The sequence below is a fragment of the Piliocolobus tephrosceles genome, chromosome 4, assembly GCF_002776525.5.
Source record: "Piliocolobus tephrosceles isolate RC106 chromosome 4, ASM277652v3, whole genome shotgun sequence".
Taxonomy (NCBI): domain Eukaryota; kingdom Metazoa; phylum Chordata; class Mammalia; order Primates; family Cercopithecidae; genus Piliocolobus; species Piliocolobus tephrosceles.
This window is the reverse complement of record NC_045437.1, coordinates 90,687,854-90,706,040: the sequence shown is the minus strand read 5'-3', so window position 1 is coordinate 90,706,040 and position 18,187 is coordinate 90,687,854. Positions and strand designations below refer to the sequence as shown.

Genomic DNA, 18,187 nt, shown 5'->3' with positions numbered 1-18,187 from the left:
CATTTAAGGATTAATGATGGCAAGAGTACATTAGGAAATTCAACCTGTATTCTGAATGTAGCAGAGTTCTGGTGTAAATATCCTATACACTCTGCCACCAGCAAATGCTAATTAATGAATTTAGGTCTTTTCATGCACTTTTTACGTTAGCATATTCTAAAGTCATCGAGTTTAAATCAAGTTGCTCAATACAAAATGCACTCTAATGTGAAATTCATGGGGAAACCTGTGGAATAGATTTAGTATGTTTGCATTTCTGTAATTCAAGCATATTAGGAAGCCTTTCCTATTGAAATCTGTTTAGTCTCAAAATACACTGCTGATAATATATACCCTCTGGATTATAGTCACAATATATAAATATATAATGATTGTAGACACAATGTGGACTGTGGGTTGGAATGACACAAATTTGCCTTGGAATAGCATCACCACATTTATAAAATTGGGATTTTAGTATGTATTATTAGTAATGTAATATTCCAGAAATATATATATACACATATATTTAAAACTACTCTTAAGTTTATTAATTTCTATGTTTAACATTTGTAGAAGGCTGCAAATATTTGGCAGAATTTGTTAAATCCAAAAATGATGGGAATCTAGCTTTCTTAAGTACTGTAAATAGTAAAAAGCCTTAATTTTGTGAAAGCCTTGGGAAGTAACACATATGAAAGTTGAGTTTTTTTATAACTAAGGCTTATCTCCCTTATATTTTGTTTTGTGAAGTAATATTTTGAATAAAACTATTTAATTCTATGTCACTAGTCTTTCAGAAATGGAGTTCATATAACATCATTAGCCTTCTTGAAATGACCCAGTGTCACTGTTGTGCTTGTCAGTTATTGTGCTTTGAATATGGCAGCGCCCTTAATTTGCTCATAACAATACTTATGGTCTTGCACTAGGTGCTGCATGTGCTCTTTTAATTTTTCTGGTTTTCCCGTTTCTTCAGTTAGTAGCAAACTTTCAACTATCACTTATTACTCTTACTTCTTCTTACTCTTAAACCTATTTGACACCTTTCTCATTTGCTGGTTGGAAATGCCCAGTGGGTTCAGATGATATATTTGGTGTACACATGTTTTCATGTCAAATGGGAGCTAAACATTGTTTACTCATGGACGTGAAGATGGCAACAAAGACACTGGGGACTACCAAAGGTGGGAGAGAAGTAGGGGGCAAGGGTTAAAATACTAACTGTTGGATACTACGCTCACTGCCTGGATGATGGGATCATTCATATCTCAAACCTCAGCACTATACAATGTACTTATATATCAAACTTGCACATGTACCCACTGAATCTCAAATAAAAGTTTAAATTATTTTTTAAAAGATTTGAAGATGTAAAAACCCTGCTCAGATGCTAATTGACCCTAAGAAGACATCAGTAATTGCTAAGTGGTATTTCTGATTTTCCTGTTGTTTATTTGTTTAGTATAAAAAGCATGCACTTAGTAGAAATTCTGGCCGTTCAGAGAAGTGTGAAGAAACTAAAAATAGAAAGCTAGTCATATTCCAACCATCAGTAGACAGCTCAAATGCTTTTAGTATTTTATTTGATTTATTCTTTTGAAAAGTCTTTTTCAAGCTTTTTTATATCATAAAAATTATACTACATATCATATTAGATAAGCTGCATGTATTATAAACTCATAGAATAGCTACATAATATTTCATTCAACAGATAAACTATTATTTATATTTTCATTATTGGATACTTATGCTTTATCCAAAGTTTTGCTTTTATAAATGAGACATTGATGAATATCTTTGACCACCAATCTTTTGCCACATTCCAGATTATTAGAAGCTGGATTCCTGAAATGAAGCGTAAATACTCATTTGTTTTCATTTTTGAAATGTACTCCAAAATATTTTGTCCACAGTATCACTGCCAATAACACTAGCGTTGTTAATTATTTTTTGAATGCCTGTAGCATGCCTTGTATTTATAGTTTGAATTAAAAAGATAATCTATTTTCAAGTTGGTTATATTCTAGAAGGAAGGAAAAGCGACTTGACATTAAACAAATTGAATAGAGAAGAACCAATGAAATGGTATAGGATTCAAATTAAGCTACCATGGCTGATGGTAGAGCTGGCAGGTAATCCTGAGCCAGCAATATTTTGCAGTTGTTTTAAAAAGGGCATGATAATAATACATGTAAATAGTTATAAATATGTTACATATATTTCTTATAAGACATTTCTTGTAAATAACTAGTTCCATTTCTGCATGAGATTCTGACTTTCAGTTGATTTTCTGGCTCTTCTCCTGGAAGCTTGATATAGTGGTGTGTTAGGTTGAGTTTCCCAGATAATAAATTTTGAAATGGAAGTTTACATGCAGGAAGATGGTTGAGGAGTCCTCTTGGGATCAGCACTTGTAGGGAGTGAAAAAAATAGAATTGGACAGGAGTTGAACTGCAGTGTAGTCACAACAAAGCCCTCAGCTAACCCCATGGTAGTCTCTGGATCTGAGATGACTTTTCAAAGATGTTCTGCCATAGGCAAGTGACCAGGTGTAGGACTGTAACCTTAAGCAAGGTTGCTTTTTGGCTGAGGGCAATTTCTAGAGTGCCTCAGCTAAGGCCAGCACTCCCACAGCTAAAGAAATGAGTGCCTTATAACTGAAGGGATTCTGGGCAGCACATCATAGCATTCACTCTTAAGTGGATGGTCGCTAGATAATATTGCCTGTGGTTAAAAAAAAAAAAAAAAAAAAAACCCTAATTTGTAAACTCCATCAGGATTAGTAGGAATTAGAACATGGTGTACCATAGCTTTGATCTTCCCTAAGAATAGTGACTCAGAATTGAGCGTCTCTTATGGGATGGGATCTTGAAAGCCATACCTATGGAGTTATTGCAAAGGTATTGGCTTCTGTGGTGTATAAGATTTTTAAGCCAGGATAACTCCTGCATCTGCTCAAGGTGAGCCTGATTCCCTCACTCCAAAGTTAACACCCCATATTCCAAAGATAGTAAATCCTCAGAGGTTCTGGGGGTTGGCACAAGGACTGCTGCAAGGCTCCCACTAAAAAGTAGTGTCTGGTGGCTGCCTGGCTAGCAAGATTGATTCCCTTTCTGTATCTTTTTTAGTCAATGGATATCAAGTGTGGCCCAGAATAGTCTTATGAGTTTGATGGTTTAGTTGAGCCTATAAAAGACCCCCTTGTGGATATTGTAGACATTTTTCAGTTGGGTCTCACTTTTTAGAGTGTTTGGTTTTAAAGTCTAAAGCTAAAAACTGTAATTTCAGCTTGACCTTAGTCAAACTGAAGATATTTAAGTACTTGAAGCACATGGAAACTTGAAGTTTCTCTTTCCCACTGCTGACAGGCCATTAACAGATATTATCTCCATCAACTGTGGAGGAAAAGACTCAGCTATAGTACTGTTCTCTGTAAGCAGTAGAAACAACTGTGGGTTCTTAGCTCCCTTTAGTCATAGATGGGCCTGGCTGGCACTTTCCCTCAAATCCTGTGACTCACAAAATTTTGCTCATTTTTCTTTTATGATGATTCATTCTATCCCTTTCTTTCCATTCACTCTGCTACCACCCTGAGGAGTATTATAGTCTTTATCATCTCACAAATGTGAATTACTGAACTACTCCTTGCCTTTAGGCTTTGTGTAATCTGGGCTGCATTGCCTGTCTTATCTCAGACTGAGTTGCATAACTGAGTTTTGTCTAGGGCTCTCAGACTATTAACCTGTAATCCAGATTTGCCTGGAGCATAAGGTCCCTGGAAATAGATAGTGAGAGGGAAAGCTAGAAAGATAGTTTTAGAAAAGATGTTGGCTAAAGAGTTCCAGTTACTTTGTAGGCAAAATCATTTCAGTAAATGACTTTTTTTTTTTGGCAGTGGAGTGGCTTGATCAGAGCAAGGCTTCAAAAAGATTGATCTGGCAACAGAGTAAAGGGAAAAACTAGAACAAGGTTCCCCATCCCCTGGGTCACGGATTGGTACTGGTCCATGGCCTGTTAGGAACTGGGCTGAACAGGAGGGGTGAGCAGCAGGCGAGCAAGCCAAAGCTTCATCTGTGTTGACAGCTGTTCCCCATTGCTCACGTTACCACCTGAGCTTCACCTCCTATCCAATCAGTTGCAGTATTAGATTCTCATAAGAGCATGAACCCTATTGTGAACTGCGCATGTGAGGGATCTAGGTTGTGCGCTGCTTATGAGAATCTAATGCCTAATGATCTGTCACTGTCTCCCATCACCCCCAGAAAGGACCACCTAGTGGCAGGAAAACAAGCTCAGAGTTCCCACTGATTCTACATTATGGTTAGTTGTATAATTATTTCATTATATATTACAATAGAAATAAAGTGCACAATAAAGGTAATGCACCTGAATCATCCCAAAACCATCCTCACCACTCTGTGGAAAGCTGTCTTCCACAAAACTGGTCCCTGATGTCAAAAAGTTTGGGGACTGCTGGACTAGAAAAATTGAGACTAAAGTCTATTGTAAGAAAACCTAAACAGTGGTGGGAATGGAAAGAATGAGACAAATAGGATCCCAACAGTATACAGGAAGAATTGGTGACTGAGAAGACAGCAGGGAGAACCTCACTGAGGTCAGATAGTATGGATTTATAATGGCCCATGAACCTTGGTTTCAGGACAGTCCAACAGGAACAAAGGAGGTAATACACACTACTGCTTCTGAAGTCTATGTGTTAATACCTCTAACTTACTAAAGACCAGGATCATGGCATACTTATCATTCTCCCACCTCCACTTTCAGCATAGAGCTTAATGGGGACAGAGTAATCTAATATATATGTGTGTGTGTATATATAAATATATACACATATACATACATATAAATATATATACACACATAAATATATATATACACAGACATATATGTAATCCTGTCCATATATGGAGTATTTAAGACCGTCTCAGGTATTTAAGATGGTTAGTTATGCCAACCATTAATAGGTGGAAACTCTGGTAACTCTCCTTCTATTTTGTTTTTGTATTTCTTTCATTGCGAGCTATAACTAGGGTGATCAGGTTTTCAGGATTTTTCTGTATAGTCCCAATTTGGACCTGTTTTCCCACTACAATTACTGATAATATCTTTCTTCTTCACTCTCAAAAGTTCGAACAACACATTGTATGGTCACTCCAGGTATATCTACAGAAAAGTACTAAATATGTATGGTTAGTTTAAATAATAACTATAAAGAATACACTTGTGTAACTATCAAAGCAGACAAGAAATGGAACGCTGGCAGCCACTAAAAGTCAATTTCTTAGTCACAACTTCATTCTCTTCCTTAAAGTTAACTACTTTCCTCATTTTTATGATAACCATTTTCTTACTTTTTAAACTAACAAAAGATAAATTATCAAAGCCTAAAATCCCTATAAGGTTTTCCTTCCAACTCTTCTGTGTGGGTAATTTCATATTTATGTTACTAAGAAATGATTTTGGAAGTATGTTTGTATTTTAATATATGACTACAAGGTTGTAGGTAATCAGTCTGAAGATAAATGTTGTGTTTTTGTTACTCATTTATTACACTAAGATTTAATGAACAAGAAGACATAGTTCTTGGCCTCAAGAATTTGATAATCTAACTAGTAATTACAGTACAGCTCTTTCAGTGCAATAATAGGAAGCATGCACAAGATGATGTTAGAAGACATTACCCTAGTCCTTGGGAAAAATAGAGCCGACTTTCCAGAGGAAGTGATCTCTCATTTCAGTACTGAAGACAAGTAGGGAGTATGCAGTAGAAGGTGGTATGGGAAGTGAAGGCAGAGCACGAAGATCACTATCTCGACAAATGTAATAATCCATAGCAAGAAAAATATGGCACAATTAGGTTACTTCAAGTTGCTCCCTACAACTGGAACACAGAGAATGTTCTGTGTGTCTTCTCAGGGGGAAAAGGGATGTCTTCAGGGTCAAGATATTTCATAGGGCAGTTGTGAAAGATATAGTTCAATAGACAATGCTAGATCATAAAGGGCCTTGAATGTCATACTGAGGAGTCTGAACTTTATAAAGGGCCTTGAATGTCATATTAAGGAGTTTGAGGGCTAGGCTCAGTGGCTCATGCCTATAATCCCAGCACTTTGGGAAGCTAGGGTGGGCAAATCACTTAAGGTCAGGAGTTCATGACTAGCCAAGCCAACGTGGTGAAACCCCATCTCTACTGAAAATACAAAAATTAGCCGGACGTGATGGCATGCACCTACTGTAACCCCAGCTACGTGGGAGGCTGAAGCAGGAGAATCACTTGAACCTGGGAGGCAGAGGTTGCAGTGAGCCAAGATCGCACCACCACACTCCTACGCAGGCAAGAGAGCAGGACTCCGTCTCAAAAAGTTTAAAAAAATAAAGGAGTTTGAACTTAATTCAGAGGACAATGAGAAAATTGTCCTAAATTGTCTGATTCTAAACAGAGAGTGAGTACCTTGGCAACATGATCACATTTGCTTTCTTGACAGGTTATTCTCACTACAGAATCAGAGCATGTAAATGGTCAATCCTACAGGTCACTACTAGGCTAGGCTAGAGATTGTTGAAGCTAGGCTATAGATTGTTGCAGTCATCCACTTGTGAAATGGTGGTGGCTTGAGCTAACCCAGATCAAATGAGAGAAAAGTAGATGGATTTGGGAGACAGTTGGTGGCAGGATCAATAGAATTTTAATGACTGATTGTATGAGGAATTTGGGGCAGAGAGAAATAAAAGTTGATTATCAGATTTCAGCTGGATATGGGGAGCTTAGACAATACAGATTTGGGGAGCTTAGACAATACTTACTACAGTGTTGGAATGGTTGAGTTTGACATGTCTATGGTACATACAGAAGGAAATGACCATTAAGTAGTTGGCTTTGTCACTCTAGAGAAAAATTTAGGACAGAGCTAGACATAGGGCAAACTAGCTTCTAGATGGTAAGTGAAGCCATGCATGTGGGGACCTTAATAATTTATTATAAAATTTCTAAAAAGGAAAATGTGATTGTGTGCATTATCTAATATCCATGACATTCTTAGGAAATGAGTCTTTTAGTGTTCAAACTTCTAAGACATATTTGTACAAAACATTTTCATGAGGTTTCAGTTCTTCACAGTTTGCTTTTTGATCAGTATTATTTCACTTTTTAGTTTGTCTTTGTTTTTCACATTATCCAGGTTTTGGCTTTAATCACAATATGTCAGCCATAGAAATAAACAGCAAAATGAAGTTATTACATAACTTTTGCAACTTAAGCAACATACATTCATTTGGATTTAGCAAGTTAGGAAAAATGTAAAAGGCCTAGGTTTATATATTTAGGGTTTTTTTCCCAATTCCAGAATACAGAAAATGCTTTTAGGAAAAAAGTGTGTATATATATACATATATATATGTGTGTGTGCATGTGTGTGTGTGTGTGTGTGTGTATATAATTTTCAATAGAAAATATTATTCGTTTTTCCTTATTTTTAGCTTACAGAGATACTTAAAATCTTATAAATAAAATAATTTAGATATATATAATATTAAATATTTTCATACATATGGGAATGTAAATACATTTTTTTAGTATTGTTTTATCAAAAGATCAGTATAACTTTCTGCTATATAATTCTAATGTACTTACTACTTTTTGAAGGGCCTTCAAAAAGTTCATGGAAAATGCTTATCATGAAAAAATCTATGCTTGGATTTCATTTTTATTGCTCCAAAATAAACTCTTACTAACTTGCTATAACATGCCTGAAGAGGATCTCATTCAAGGCCCTAAGAAATATAGGGCATCAGTTTGTTTTTTTTTTTTTTTTATTTTTATTTATTTATTTATTTATTTTATTTTATTTTTTATTATACTTTAAGTTCTAGGGTACATGTGCATAACATGCAGGTTTGTTACATATGTATATCTGTGCCATGTTGGTGTGCTGCACCCATCAACTCGTCAGCACCCATCAATTCATCATTTATATCAGGTATAACTCCCCAGTGCAATCCCTCCCCCCTCCCCCCTCCCCATGATAGGCCCCGGTGTGTGATGTTCCCCTTCCCGAGTCCAAGTGATCTCATTGTTCAGTTCCCACCTATGAGTGAGAACATGCGGTGTTTGGTTTTCTCTTCTTGTGATAGTTTGCTAAGAATGATGGTTTCCAGCTGCGTCCATGTCCCTACAAAGGACGCAAACTCATCATTTTTTATGGCTGCATAGTATTCCATGGTGTATATGTGCCACATTTTCTTAATCCAGTCTGTCACTGATGGACATTTGGGTTGATTCCAAGTCTTTGCTATTGTGAATAGTGCCGCAATAAACATACGTGTGCATGTGTCTTTGTAGTAGACTAATTTATACTCCTTTGGGTATATACCCAGTAGTGGGATGACTGGGTCATATGGTACATCTAGTTCTAGATCCTTGAGGAATTGCAATACTGTTTTCCATAATGGTTGAACTAGTTTACAATCCCCCCAACAGTGTAAAAGTGTTCCTATTTCTCCACATCCTCTCCAACACCTGTTGTTTCCTGATTTTTTAATGATTGCCATTCTAACTGGTGTGAGATGGTGTCTCATTGTGGTTTTGATTTGCATTTCTCTGATGGTGAGTGATGATGAGCATTTTTTCATGTGTCTGTTGGCTGTATGAATGTCTTCTTTTGAGAAATGTCTGTTCATATCCTTTCCCCACTTTTTGATGGGGTTGTTTGTTTCTTTCTTGTATATTTGTTTGAGTTCTTTGTAGATTCTGGAAATTAGCCCTTTGTCAGATGAGTAGATTGCAAAAATTTTCTCCCATTCTGTAGGTTGCCTGTTCACTGTGATGGTAGTTTCTTTTGCTGTGCAGAAGCTCTTTAGTTTAATGAGATCCCATTTGTCAATTTTGGCTTTTGCTGCCGTTGCTTTTGGTGTTTTAGACATGAAGTCCTTGCCCATGCCTATGTCCTGAATGGTACTACCTAGATTTTCTTCTAGGGTTTTTATGGTAATAGGTCTAACATTTAAGTCTCTAATCCATCTTGAATTAATCTTCGTATAAGGAGTAAGGAAAGGATCCAGTTTCAGCTTTCTACTTATGGCTAGCCAATTTTCCCAGCACCATTTATTAAATAGGGAACCTTTCCCCAATTCTTGTTTCTCTCAGGTTTGTCAAAGATCAGATGGCTGTAGATGTGTGGTATTATTTCTGAGGACTCTGTTCTGTTCCATTGGTCTATATCTCTGTTTTGGTACCAGTACCATGCTGTTTTGGTTACTGTAGCCTTGTAGTATAGTTTGAAGTCAGGTAGCGTGACGCCTCCAGCTTTGTCCTTTTGACTTAGATTGTCTTGGCAATGCGGGCTCTTTTTTGGTTCCATATGAACTTTAAAGCAGTTTTTTCCAATTCTGTGAAGAAACTCATTGGTAGCTTGATGGGGATGGCATTGAATCTATAAATAACCTTAGGCAGTATGGCCATTTTCACGATATTGATTCTTCCTATCCATGAGCATGGTATGTTCTTCCATTTGTTTGTGTCCTCTTTGATTTCACTGAGCAGTGGTTTGTAGTTCTCCTTGAAGAGGTCCTTTACATCCCTTGTAAGTTGGATTCCTAGGTATTTTATTCTCTTTGAAGCAATCGTGAATGGAAGTTCATTCCTGATTTGACTCTCTGCTTGTCTGTTACTGGTGTATAAGAATGCTTGTGATTTTTGCACATTAATTTTGTATCCTGAGACTTTGCTGAAGTTGCTTATCAGCTTAAGAAGGTTTTGGGCTGAGACGATGGGGTTTTCTAAGTATACAGTCATGTCATCTGCAAACAGGGACAATTTGACTTCTTCTTTTCCTAACTGAATACCCTTGATTTCTTTCTCTTTCCTGAATGCCCTAGCCAGAACTTCCAACACTATGTTGAATAGGATTGGTGAGAGAGGGCATCCCTGTCTTGTGCCAGTTTTCAAAGGGAATTTTTCCAGTTTTTGCCCATTCAGTATGATATTGGCTGTGGGTTTGTCATAAATAGCTCTTATTATTTTGAGGTACGTTCCATCAATACCGAATTTATTGAGCGTTTTTAGCATGAAGGGCTGTTGAATTTTGTCAAAGGCCTTTTCTGCATCTATTGAGATAATCATGTGGTTCTTGTCTTTGGTTCTGTTTATATGCTGGATTACGTTTATTGATTTGCGAATGTTGAACCAGCCTTGCATCCCAGGGATGAAGCCCACTTGATCATGGTGGATAAGCTTTTTAATGTGCTGCTGAATCCGGTTTGCCAGTATTTTATTGAGGATTTTTGCATCGATGTTCATCAGGGATATTGGTCTAAAATTCTGTTTTTTTGTTGTGTCTCTGCCAGGCTTTGGTATCAGGATGATGCTGGCCTCATAAAATGAGTTAGGGAGGATTCCCTCTTTTTCTATTGATTGGAATAGTTTCAGAAGGAATGGTACCAGCTCCTCCTTGTACCTCTGGTAGAATTCAGCTGTGAATCCATCTGGTCCTGGGCTTTTTTTGGTGGGTAGGCTATTAATTATTGCCTCAATTTCAGAGCCTGCTATTGGTCTATGCAGAGATTCAACTTCTTCCTGGGTTAGTCTTGGAAGAGTGTACGTGTCCAGGAAATTATCCATTTCTTCTAGATTTTCTAGTTGATTTGCGTAGAGGTGTTTATAGTATTCTCTGATGGTAGTTTGTATTTCTGTGGGGTCGGTGGTGATATCCCCTTTATCATTTTTTAATGCGTCTATTTGATTCCTCTCTCTTTTCTTCTTTATTAGTCTTGCTAGCGGTCTGTCAATTTTGTTGATCTTTTCAAAAAACCAACTCCTGGATTCATTGATTTTTTGGAGGGTTTTTTGTGTCTCTATCTCCTTCAGTTCTGCTCTGATCTTAGTTATTTCTTGCCTTCTGCTAGCTTTTGAATGTGTTTGCTCTTGCCTCTCTAGTTCTTTTAATTGTGATGTTAGAGTGTCAATTTTAGATCTTTCCAGCTTTCTCTTGTGGGCATTTAGTGCTATAAATTTCCCTCTACACACTGCTTTAAATGTGTCCCAGAGATTCTGTTATGTTGTATCTTTGTTCTCATTGGTTTCAAAGAACATCTTTATTTCTGCTTTCATTTTGTTATGTACCCAGTAGTCATTCAGGAGCAGGTTGTTCAGTTTCCATGTAGTTGAATGGTTTTGATTGAGTTTCTTAATCCTGAGTTCTAGTTTGATTGCACTGTGGTCTGAGAGAACGTTTGATATAATTTCTCTTCTTGTACATTTGCTGAGGAGTGCTTTACTTCCAATTATGTGGTCAGTTTTGGAATAAGTGTGATGTGGTGCTGAGAAGAATGTATATTCTGTTGATTTGGGGTGGAGAGTTCTATAGATGTCTATTAGGTCCGCTTGGTGCAGAGATGAGTTCAATTCCTGGATATCCTTGTTAACTTTCTGTCTCGTTGATCTGTCTAATGTTGACAGTGGAGTGTTGAAGTCTCCCATTATTATTGTATGGGAGTCTAAGTCTCTTTGTAAGTCTCTAAGGACTTGCTTAATGAATCTGGGTGCTCCTGTATTGGGTGCATATATATTTAGGATAGTTAGCTCTTCCTGTTGAATTGATCCCTTTACCATTATGTAATGGCCTTCTTTGTCTCTTTTGATCTTTGATGGTTTAAAGTCTGTTTTATCAGAGACTAGGATTGCAACCCCTGCTTTTTTTTGTTCTCCATTTGCTTGGTAGATCTTCCTCCATCCCTTTATTTTGAGCCTATGTATGTCTCTGCATGTGAGATAGGTCTCCTGAATACAGCAGACTGATGGGTCTTGACTCTTTATCCAGTTTGCCAGTCTGTGTCTTTTAATTGGAGCATTTAGTCCATTTACATTTAAGGTTAATATTGTTATGTGTGAACTTGATCCTGCCATTATGATATTAACTGGTTATTTTGCTCGTTATTTGATGCAGTTTCTTCCTAGCCTCGATGGTCTTTACATTTTGGCATGTTTTTGCAATGGCTGGTACCGGTTGTTCCTTTCCATGTTTAGTGCTTCCTTCAGGGTCTCTTGTAAGGCAGGCCTGGTGGTGACAAAATCTCTCAGCATTTCTTTATCTGTAAAGAATTTTATTTCTCCTTCACTTATGAAACTTAGTTTGGCTGGATATGAAATTCTGGGTTTAAAATTCTTTTCTTTAAGAACGTTGAATATTGGCCCCCACTCTCTTCTGGCTTGTAGAGTTTCTGCCGAGAGATCTGCTGTCAGTCTGATGGGCTTCCCTTTGTGGGTAACCCGACCTTTCTCTCTGGCTGCCCTTAAGATTTTTTCTTTCATTTCAACTTTGGTGAATCTGGCAATTATGTGTCTTGGAGTTGCTCTTCTGGAGGAGTATCTTTGTGGCGTTCTCTGTATTTCCTGAATTTGAATGTTGGCCTGCCCTGCTAGGTTGGGGAAGTTCTCCTGGATGATATCCTGAAGAGTGTTTTCCAATTTGGTTCCATTTTCCCCCTCACTTTCAGGCACCCCAATCAGACGTAGATTTGGTCTTTTTACATAATCCCATACTTCTTGCAGGCTTTGTTCATTTCTTTTTCTTCTTTTTTCTTTTGGTTTCTCTTCTCGCTTCATTTCATTCATTTGATCCTCATCGCTGATACTCTTTCTTCCAGTTGATCGAGTTGGTTGCTGAAGCTTGTGCATTTGTCACGTATTTCTCGTGTCATGGTTTTCATCTCTGTCATTTCGTTTATGACCTTCTCTGCATTAATTAGTCTAGCTGTCAATTCTTCCACTCTTTTTTCAAGATTTTTAGTTTCTTTGTGCTGGGTACGTAATTCCTCCTTTAGCTCTGAGAGGTTTGATGGCCTGAAGCATTCTTCTCTCATCTCATCAAAGTCATTCTCTGACCAACTTTGATCCGTTGCTGGCGATGGGCTGCGCTCCTTTGCAGGGGGAGATGCGCTCTTATTTTTTGAATTTCCAGCTTTTCTGCCCTGCTTTTTCCCCATCTTTGTGGTTTTATCTGTCTCTGGTCTTTGATGATGGTGACGTACTGATGGGGTTTTGGTATAGGTGTCCTTCCTGTTTGATAGTTTTCCTTCTGACAGTCAGGACCCTCAGCTATAGGTCTGTTGGAGATTGCTTGAGGTCCACTCCAGACCCTGTTTGTCTGGGTATCAGCAGCAGAGGTTGCAGAAGATAGAATATTGCTGAACGGTGAGTGCACCTGTCTGATTCTTGCTTTGGAAGCTTCCTCTCAGGGGTGTACTCCACCCTGTGAGGTGTGGGGTGTCAGACTGCCCCTAGTGGGGGATGTCTCCCAGTTAGGCTACTCAGGGGTCAGGGACCCACTTGAGCAGGCAGCCTGTAGGGCATCAGTTTGAAAAGCGCACCTGTCAGAGCAACATGAATTCTGCTAAAATTGAAGCAAAACAAGCATCAAATTTACAGTGAAGCTTGGGTGGAAGAATGGTAAAATCACTGATGCTTTACAAAAAGTTTATGGGGACAGTCTCCCAAATAAATCAATAGTTTATGAATGGCTAACTCATTTGAAGAAGGGACAGGACAATGTTGAAGATGAAGCTCATGGCAGCTGACCATCTGCATCAATTTAAGAGAAAAAGAATCTTGTTGGTGCCCTAATTGATGAGATCAGTGATTAACAATAGAAACAGTAGGTGACACATAGACATCTCAATTGATTCCACCTACACAATTCTGACTGAAAAAGTTAAGGTGAAAAAACTTTGTACTCAATATGTACCAAAACTGTTGCACCCAGATCAGCTGTAGATGAGAACAGATAATTCAATGGACATTTTTAACAATTTGGATCAAAATAAACATTTCTTTGAAGAGTTACAACAGGAGATGAAACATGGCTTTACCAGTACAATCCTGAAGACAAAGCACAATCAAAGTAATGGCTACCAAGAGATGGAAGTGGTCCAGTCAAAACAAAATCTGACCGGTCAAGAGCAAAGGTTCTGGCAGCAGTCTAGGGGGATGCCCAAGGCATTTTGCTTGTTGACTTTCTAGAGGTCCAAAGAACAATAGCATCTGTTTATTATGAAAGTGTTTTGAGAAATTTAGCCCAAGATTTAGCAGAAAAATGCCTGGGAAAGCTTCATCAGAGAGTTCTCAACCACAAGAATATCCTGCTCATTCCTCTCATCAAACAAGTGTAATTCTGCGGGAGTTTCTCTGAGAAATCATTAGGCATCCACCTTGCAGTCCTGATTTGGCTCCTTCTGACTTTTAGTTTCTAATCGTAAAAAATGTTTAAGGGCACCACTTTTCTTCAGTAAATAATGTAAAAAAGACTGCATTGATATGGTTAAATTACCAGGACCCTGAGTTCTTTAGGGGTGGACTAAAAGGCTTGTATCACCACTTACAAAAGTTTCTTGATCTTCATGAAATGTTCAGAAATAAAGTTTCTTTTTTTATTTTTCTTTTAATTGTATTTTTTTACAAACTTTTTGAAGTCCTCTCATATTCTCTAATTTGAATTTTCAGTGTGGTTCTTTTGTATTATGTTTGTTTTGAATGAGCTATAACCATTGTATTTCCTATGCTGTGTATTCAACTATTTAATTTAATTGTTGTTTGCTATGATAATAATTAGATATAGTTTGTAATATATGACATTTGTTTCCCTTATAGGAAAATGGTTCTCCTGAAGAGCATGCAATCTATGTTTGGGATCATTTCATAGCTCAGGCTGCTGCTGAGAATGTGTTTTTTGTTGCTCACAGCTATGGAGGACTTGCTTTTGTTGAACTGGTAAGTACATATTTTACTCTTTTTAGGTCTAGTCTCCTTGTAGGTGTATCCCCTCTCCTTTGTTTCTGTTGGTATCAATACTCTTTAGGTTATGTTATAAAGGGTGAAAATAACATATTTTGAGTAAGTAATTTTATGATGTTTGAAAATAATTCATTAATTTATTTGTTTTATTATTATTATTATTTTTTGAGACAGAGTCTTGCTCTGTCGCCAGGCTAGAGGGCAGTGGCACTGTCTCAGCTCACTGCAACCTCTGACTCCCTGGTTCAGGCTATTCTCCTACCTCAGCCTCCCAAGTAGCTGGGATTACAGGCACGCACCACCATGCTCAGCTAATTTTTGTATTTTTAGTAGAGACAGGGTTTCACCATGTTGGCCAGGATGGTCTTGATCTCCTGACCTCGTGATCTGCCTGCCTCAGCCTACTAATTTATTTTATGGTGACAGAGCTTTCTAGTGCTAACCAGAAAGCTTTCTGCCTGTTCCTTGTTTACATATTACTTTTTAATTTCTACATTATAGTGCCAGTTTCCATACATTTCATGATATTTATTGTTTCCTGCTTTATGTATACACCATTCAGGCTTGTGTTATCTATAAAGTGTTTAAAATTTCAAGAGACCTTTCGAATACTTAATATTTTGATAGTTTTAACCTGACTTGTACTTGATACTTGATCAGAATTTTATATAATTAGTATGAAAACTACCAAAAAGCTTCCATTAATCTGCTTCTAATTAGAATGCATTGCTTGGTCATAGAAATCTTCATATTTCAAAGTAATTTGATACTTAGAGTTAAGATTGTATGTATGTGACAGAAAAAACCTACCAAATTTCTGAATTCTCCCTGTTTTAGATGCAATATTACAATGTCACAATCATGGGCCAGCATGGTTATGTGATATAATCAATTCTAATAATGGATTAATGAAGAATTCATGCCTCCCTGTCTGTAATCTCTTATGTTACAGGAAGTTACCAATCCTACCATAAAATTATTAATTTGATAAAAGTGCAGTTGATAATTTTAAATCCAAATTGATCTAAGTGGGCATTAAACCAGAGACACAATATTGATTGCCTAATTTTTATGTTTCTAGACTTTGGCATGTTTTTCTCTGACATGGAAATTGAATATATTTCCATGACCTTTTCAACCTTCCTATGTCTTATTGCTTACCCACTTGATTTAGTTATAAAACTGGTAGTGACATCTGAGAATATTTTAGCTGACCTAACTCTACAAGTGCTTCTGCTGTCTTAAGATCAATAAATCATTAAGTTAAATCATTTATTTCCTAAATTTATTTCAGTTTTTAGGGATTATTTTCAACTAATTTTAACTATGCTGAATTAATTTATTTATTTTGATATATATAATGGATATCTTAAGATAGCTCTTTAGCACACTAGTATGATGTACTTTTTAAAATATGAATGTTGTTTTTCAAATAATTCCTTTCAATCCCTACAGATATAGATATATAGCTATATAGATATATATATCTCTATATCTCCATAGATATAGATTATATATAGCTTATTTTTTCTTTGTAAGCTGTTAAATTACTTAAAGCATGAAATTTCTTGACTTGTAGAGTGACTTAAAATATGTCTGAAAGTCTGCAAGGCTAATCAAATTTTAGAGTTCTATAAAACATAAATTCCCATTTTTTAACTTTAAGACAGTTTACGAAAACCTTTACATACCAAACTTAAAATTTACATGCCTTTTGGACAGTTTTTAAAATGAACTGAAGATGCCAGAGTTAACAGATGACCAGTGTGTCAGTCCTATTTTGCCCGTCCTGCTTGTCACACACTGGTGGATATTTCTCCACTTTTGTTCCACTTTAATATAAAGCACACAGATGTTTCAGAACAAGACTTGACTTCTGACCTTGAGGCTATTAGGGTCAGGGTCCTCAGGGCCTGTGAAATTATCACAAGCTGAGCTAAAGTTTTTCTCCATCACAGGAAGTAACCAGTAAGTAAGAAGTTAAAAAGGAGCTTTGTCAGAGAGACAAGATGGTCTCAGTAAGGGTCAGCTTCTGTAGTCTGCTATCTCTGCAGGAGGCACATGCATGGGAGGAGGAATATAATATAACCACTGGCACATCACATATCTGTCAGGCAACGCCAGGGCTGAGAAGTCTATTTAATGTAATATATGTTGTTTAAGTTTTAAAGTATTAATGGCAATTATCTCATCATCTTCTTTTTTTTGGGGGGGGCGGGGCTACTTTTTTGTGAAATAACTTTGATTGGGGGTATGTAATGGAAGCATACAGATGGTGGCAAATGAATAAAGACTGGTTCCTGACCTAATACAATGAATTCCTTTAAGCAAATAACATTGTGCCCTGATGAATTTTACATTATTTTTTGACAAATTTGATTAATATGTTTAAGTCCACTGTGTTTTTGTTTGAAAGGCTTTCTAAAATATAGTATTGTTAAATAATAAACATTGAAATGTTTTTAGAGCCTTTGCTTTTGCCTAAAACTGATAAAAAGGTTATTCAGTTTTAGGCAAAAGCAAAAGATTTAAAAACTCATGGTGTTGAAATGTTGATAAATATGTATTTTTCAGGACTTTTCAACATAACTGTACTGTATGAATTGTTTTACTTTCATTCAAACTTTTAATATTAACTTTACAAGCAAGTAAATTTTAAAGATTAATATATAAATCTTAAATTATGATTGGGGTTTTTGTCCCCATAGTGCATTATACATGTCAGACAGTAAATCCTTTGGATTTCAGTCATTTAAATTGTCATAAAATTTCACTTTTGATTAAAGATCACATACACACACACACACACACACACATTTCTTAGGGAACAGTCTCAGTTTGTAGCATCATGTTTGAATGCATGGAAATTGTTTTTCTACCATTGTCATATCAGTTCACATTCTTCTTTATGTCATGAATTTCAAAAAAAAAAATTGTTTTAAATGTAAATTGTAGCAAGTATAGTTTCACCAATAAATGCAATTACTTATGCTTTAATATTTTGCTAATTGTTGTTTTTGAAAAGTGAGAACATAATTTACTATTATATCCTATCTTAAAGTGTTGAATTTATCCTGAAGAATATCTTGTAATCAGAGATTTATTTTCAAAACCAATATTCATTTTATGATAGTAAATCTTACAACTTGATTAGATCTAACCATATTAAAAGACAGTATACATTTTACTATAATAAGAAGAAACATGACATTAAAAGTATGCTATTAACTGCTTTTACTTTCACCGTATGGTAGCAAGTCAAATTTCCAATTCTCTAAACTTTCTGTGTTCCTAGTAAAAATAAATTTTGATAAGACAACCCTATTGATTGTAGGATTTAGTCATTAAAGACAAAAGGAAAGCCCTGTTTCATCTCATGAATTGGTAATGAACTTTTAAAAG

At 36.5% G+C, this 18,187-nt stretch overlaps 1 protein-coding gene across 18 annotated transcripts in view; it reads left to right on the top strand.

Annotated features, from left to right (window-relative positions):
• FAM172A (family with sequence similarity 172 member A) overlaps positions 1-18,187 on the top strand; it is a 511,553-nt gene that overhangs the window by 290,736 nt on the left and 202,630 nt on the right. For all 18 annotated transcript variants that reach the window (XM_026454283.1, XM_026454281.1, XM_026454275.1 and 15 more), the window contains one exon: positions 14,642-14,761. In XM_026454283.1, coding sequence (XP_026310068.1) covers positions 14,642-14,761 — 120 coding nt within the window. The remainder of the gene's footprint in view (positions 1-14,641; positions 14,762-18,187) is intronic.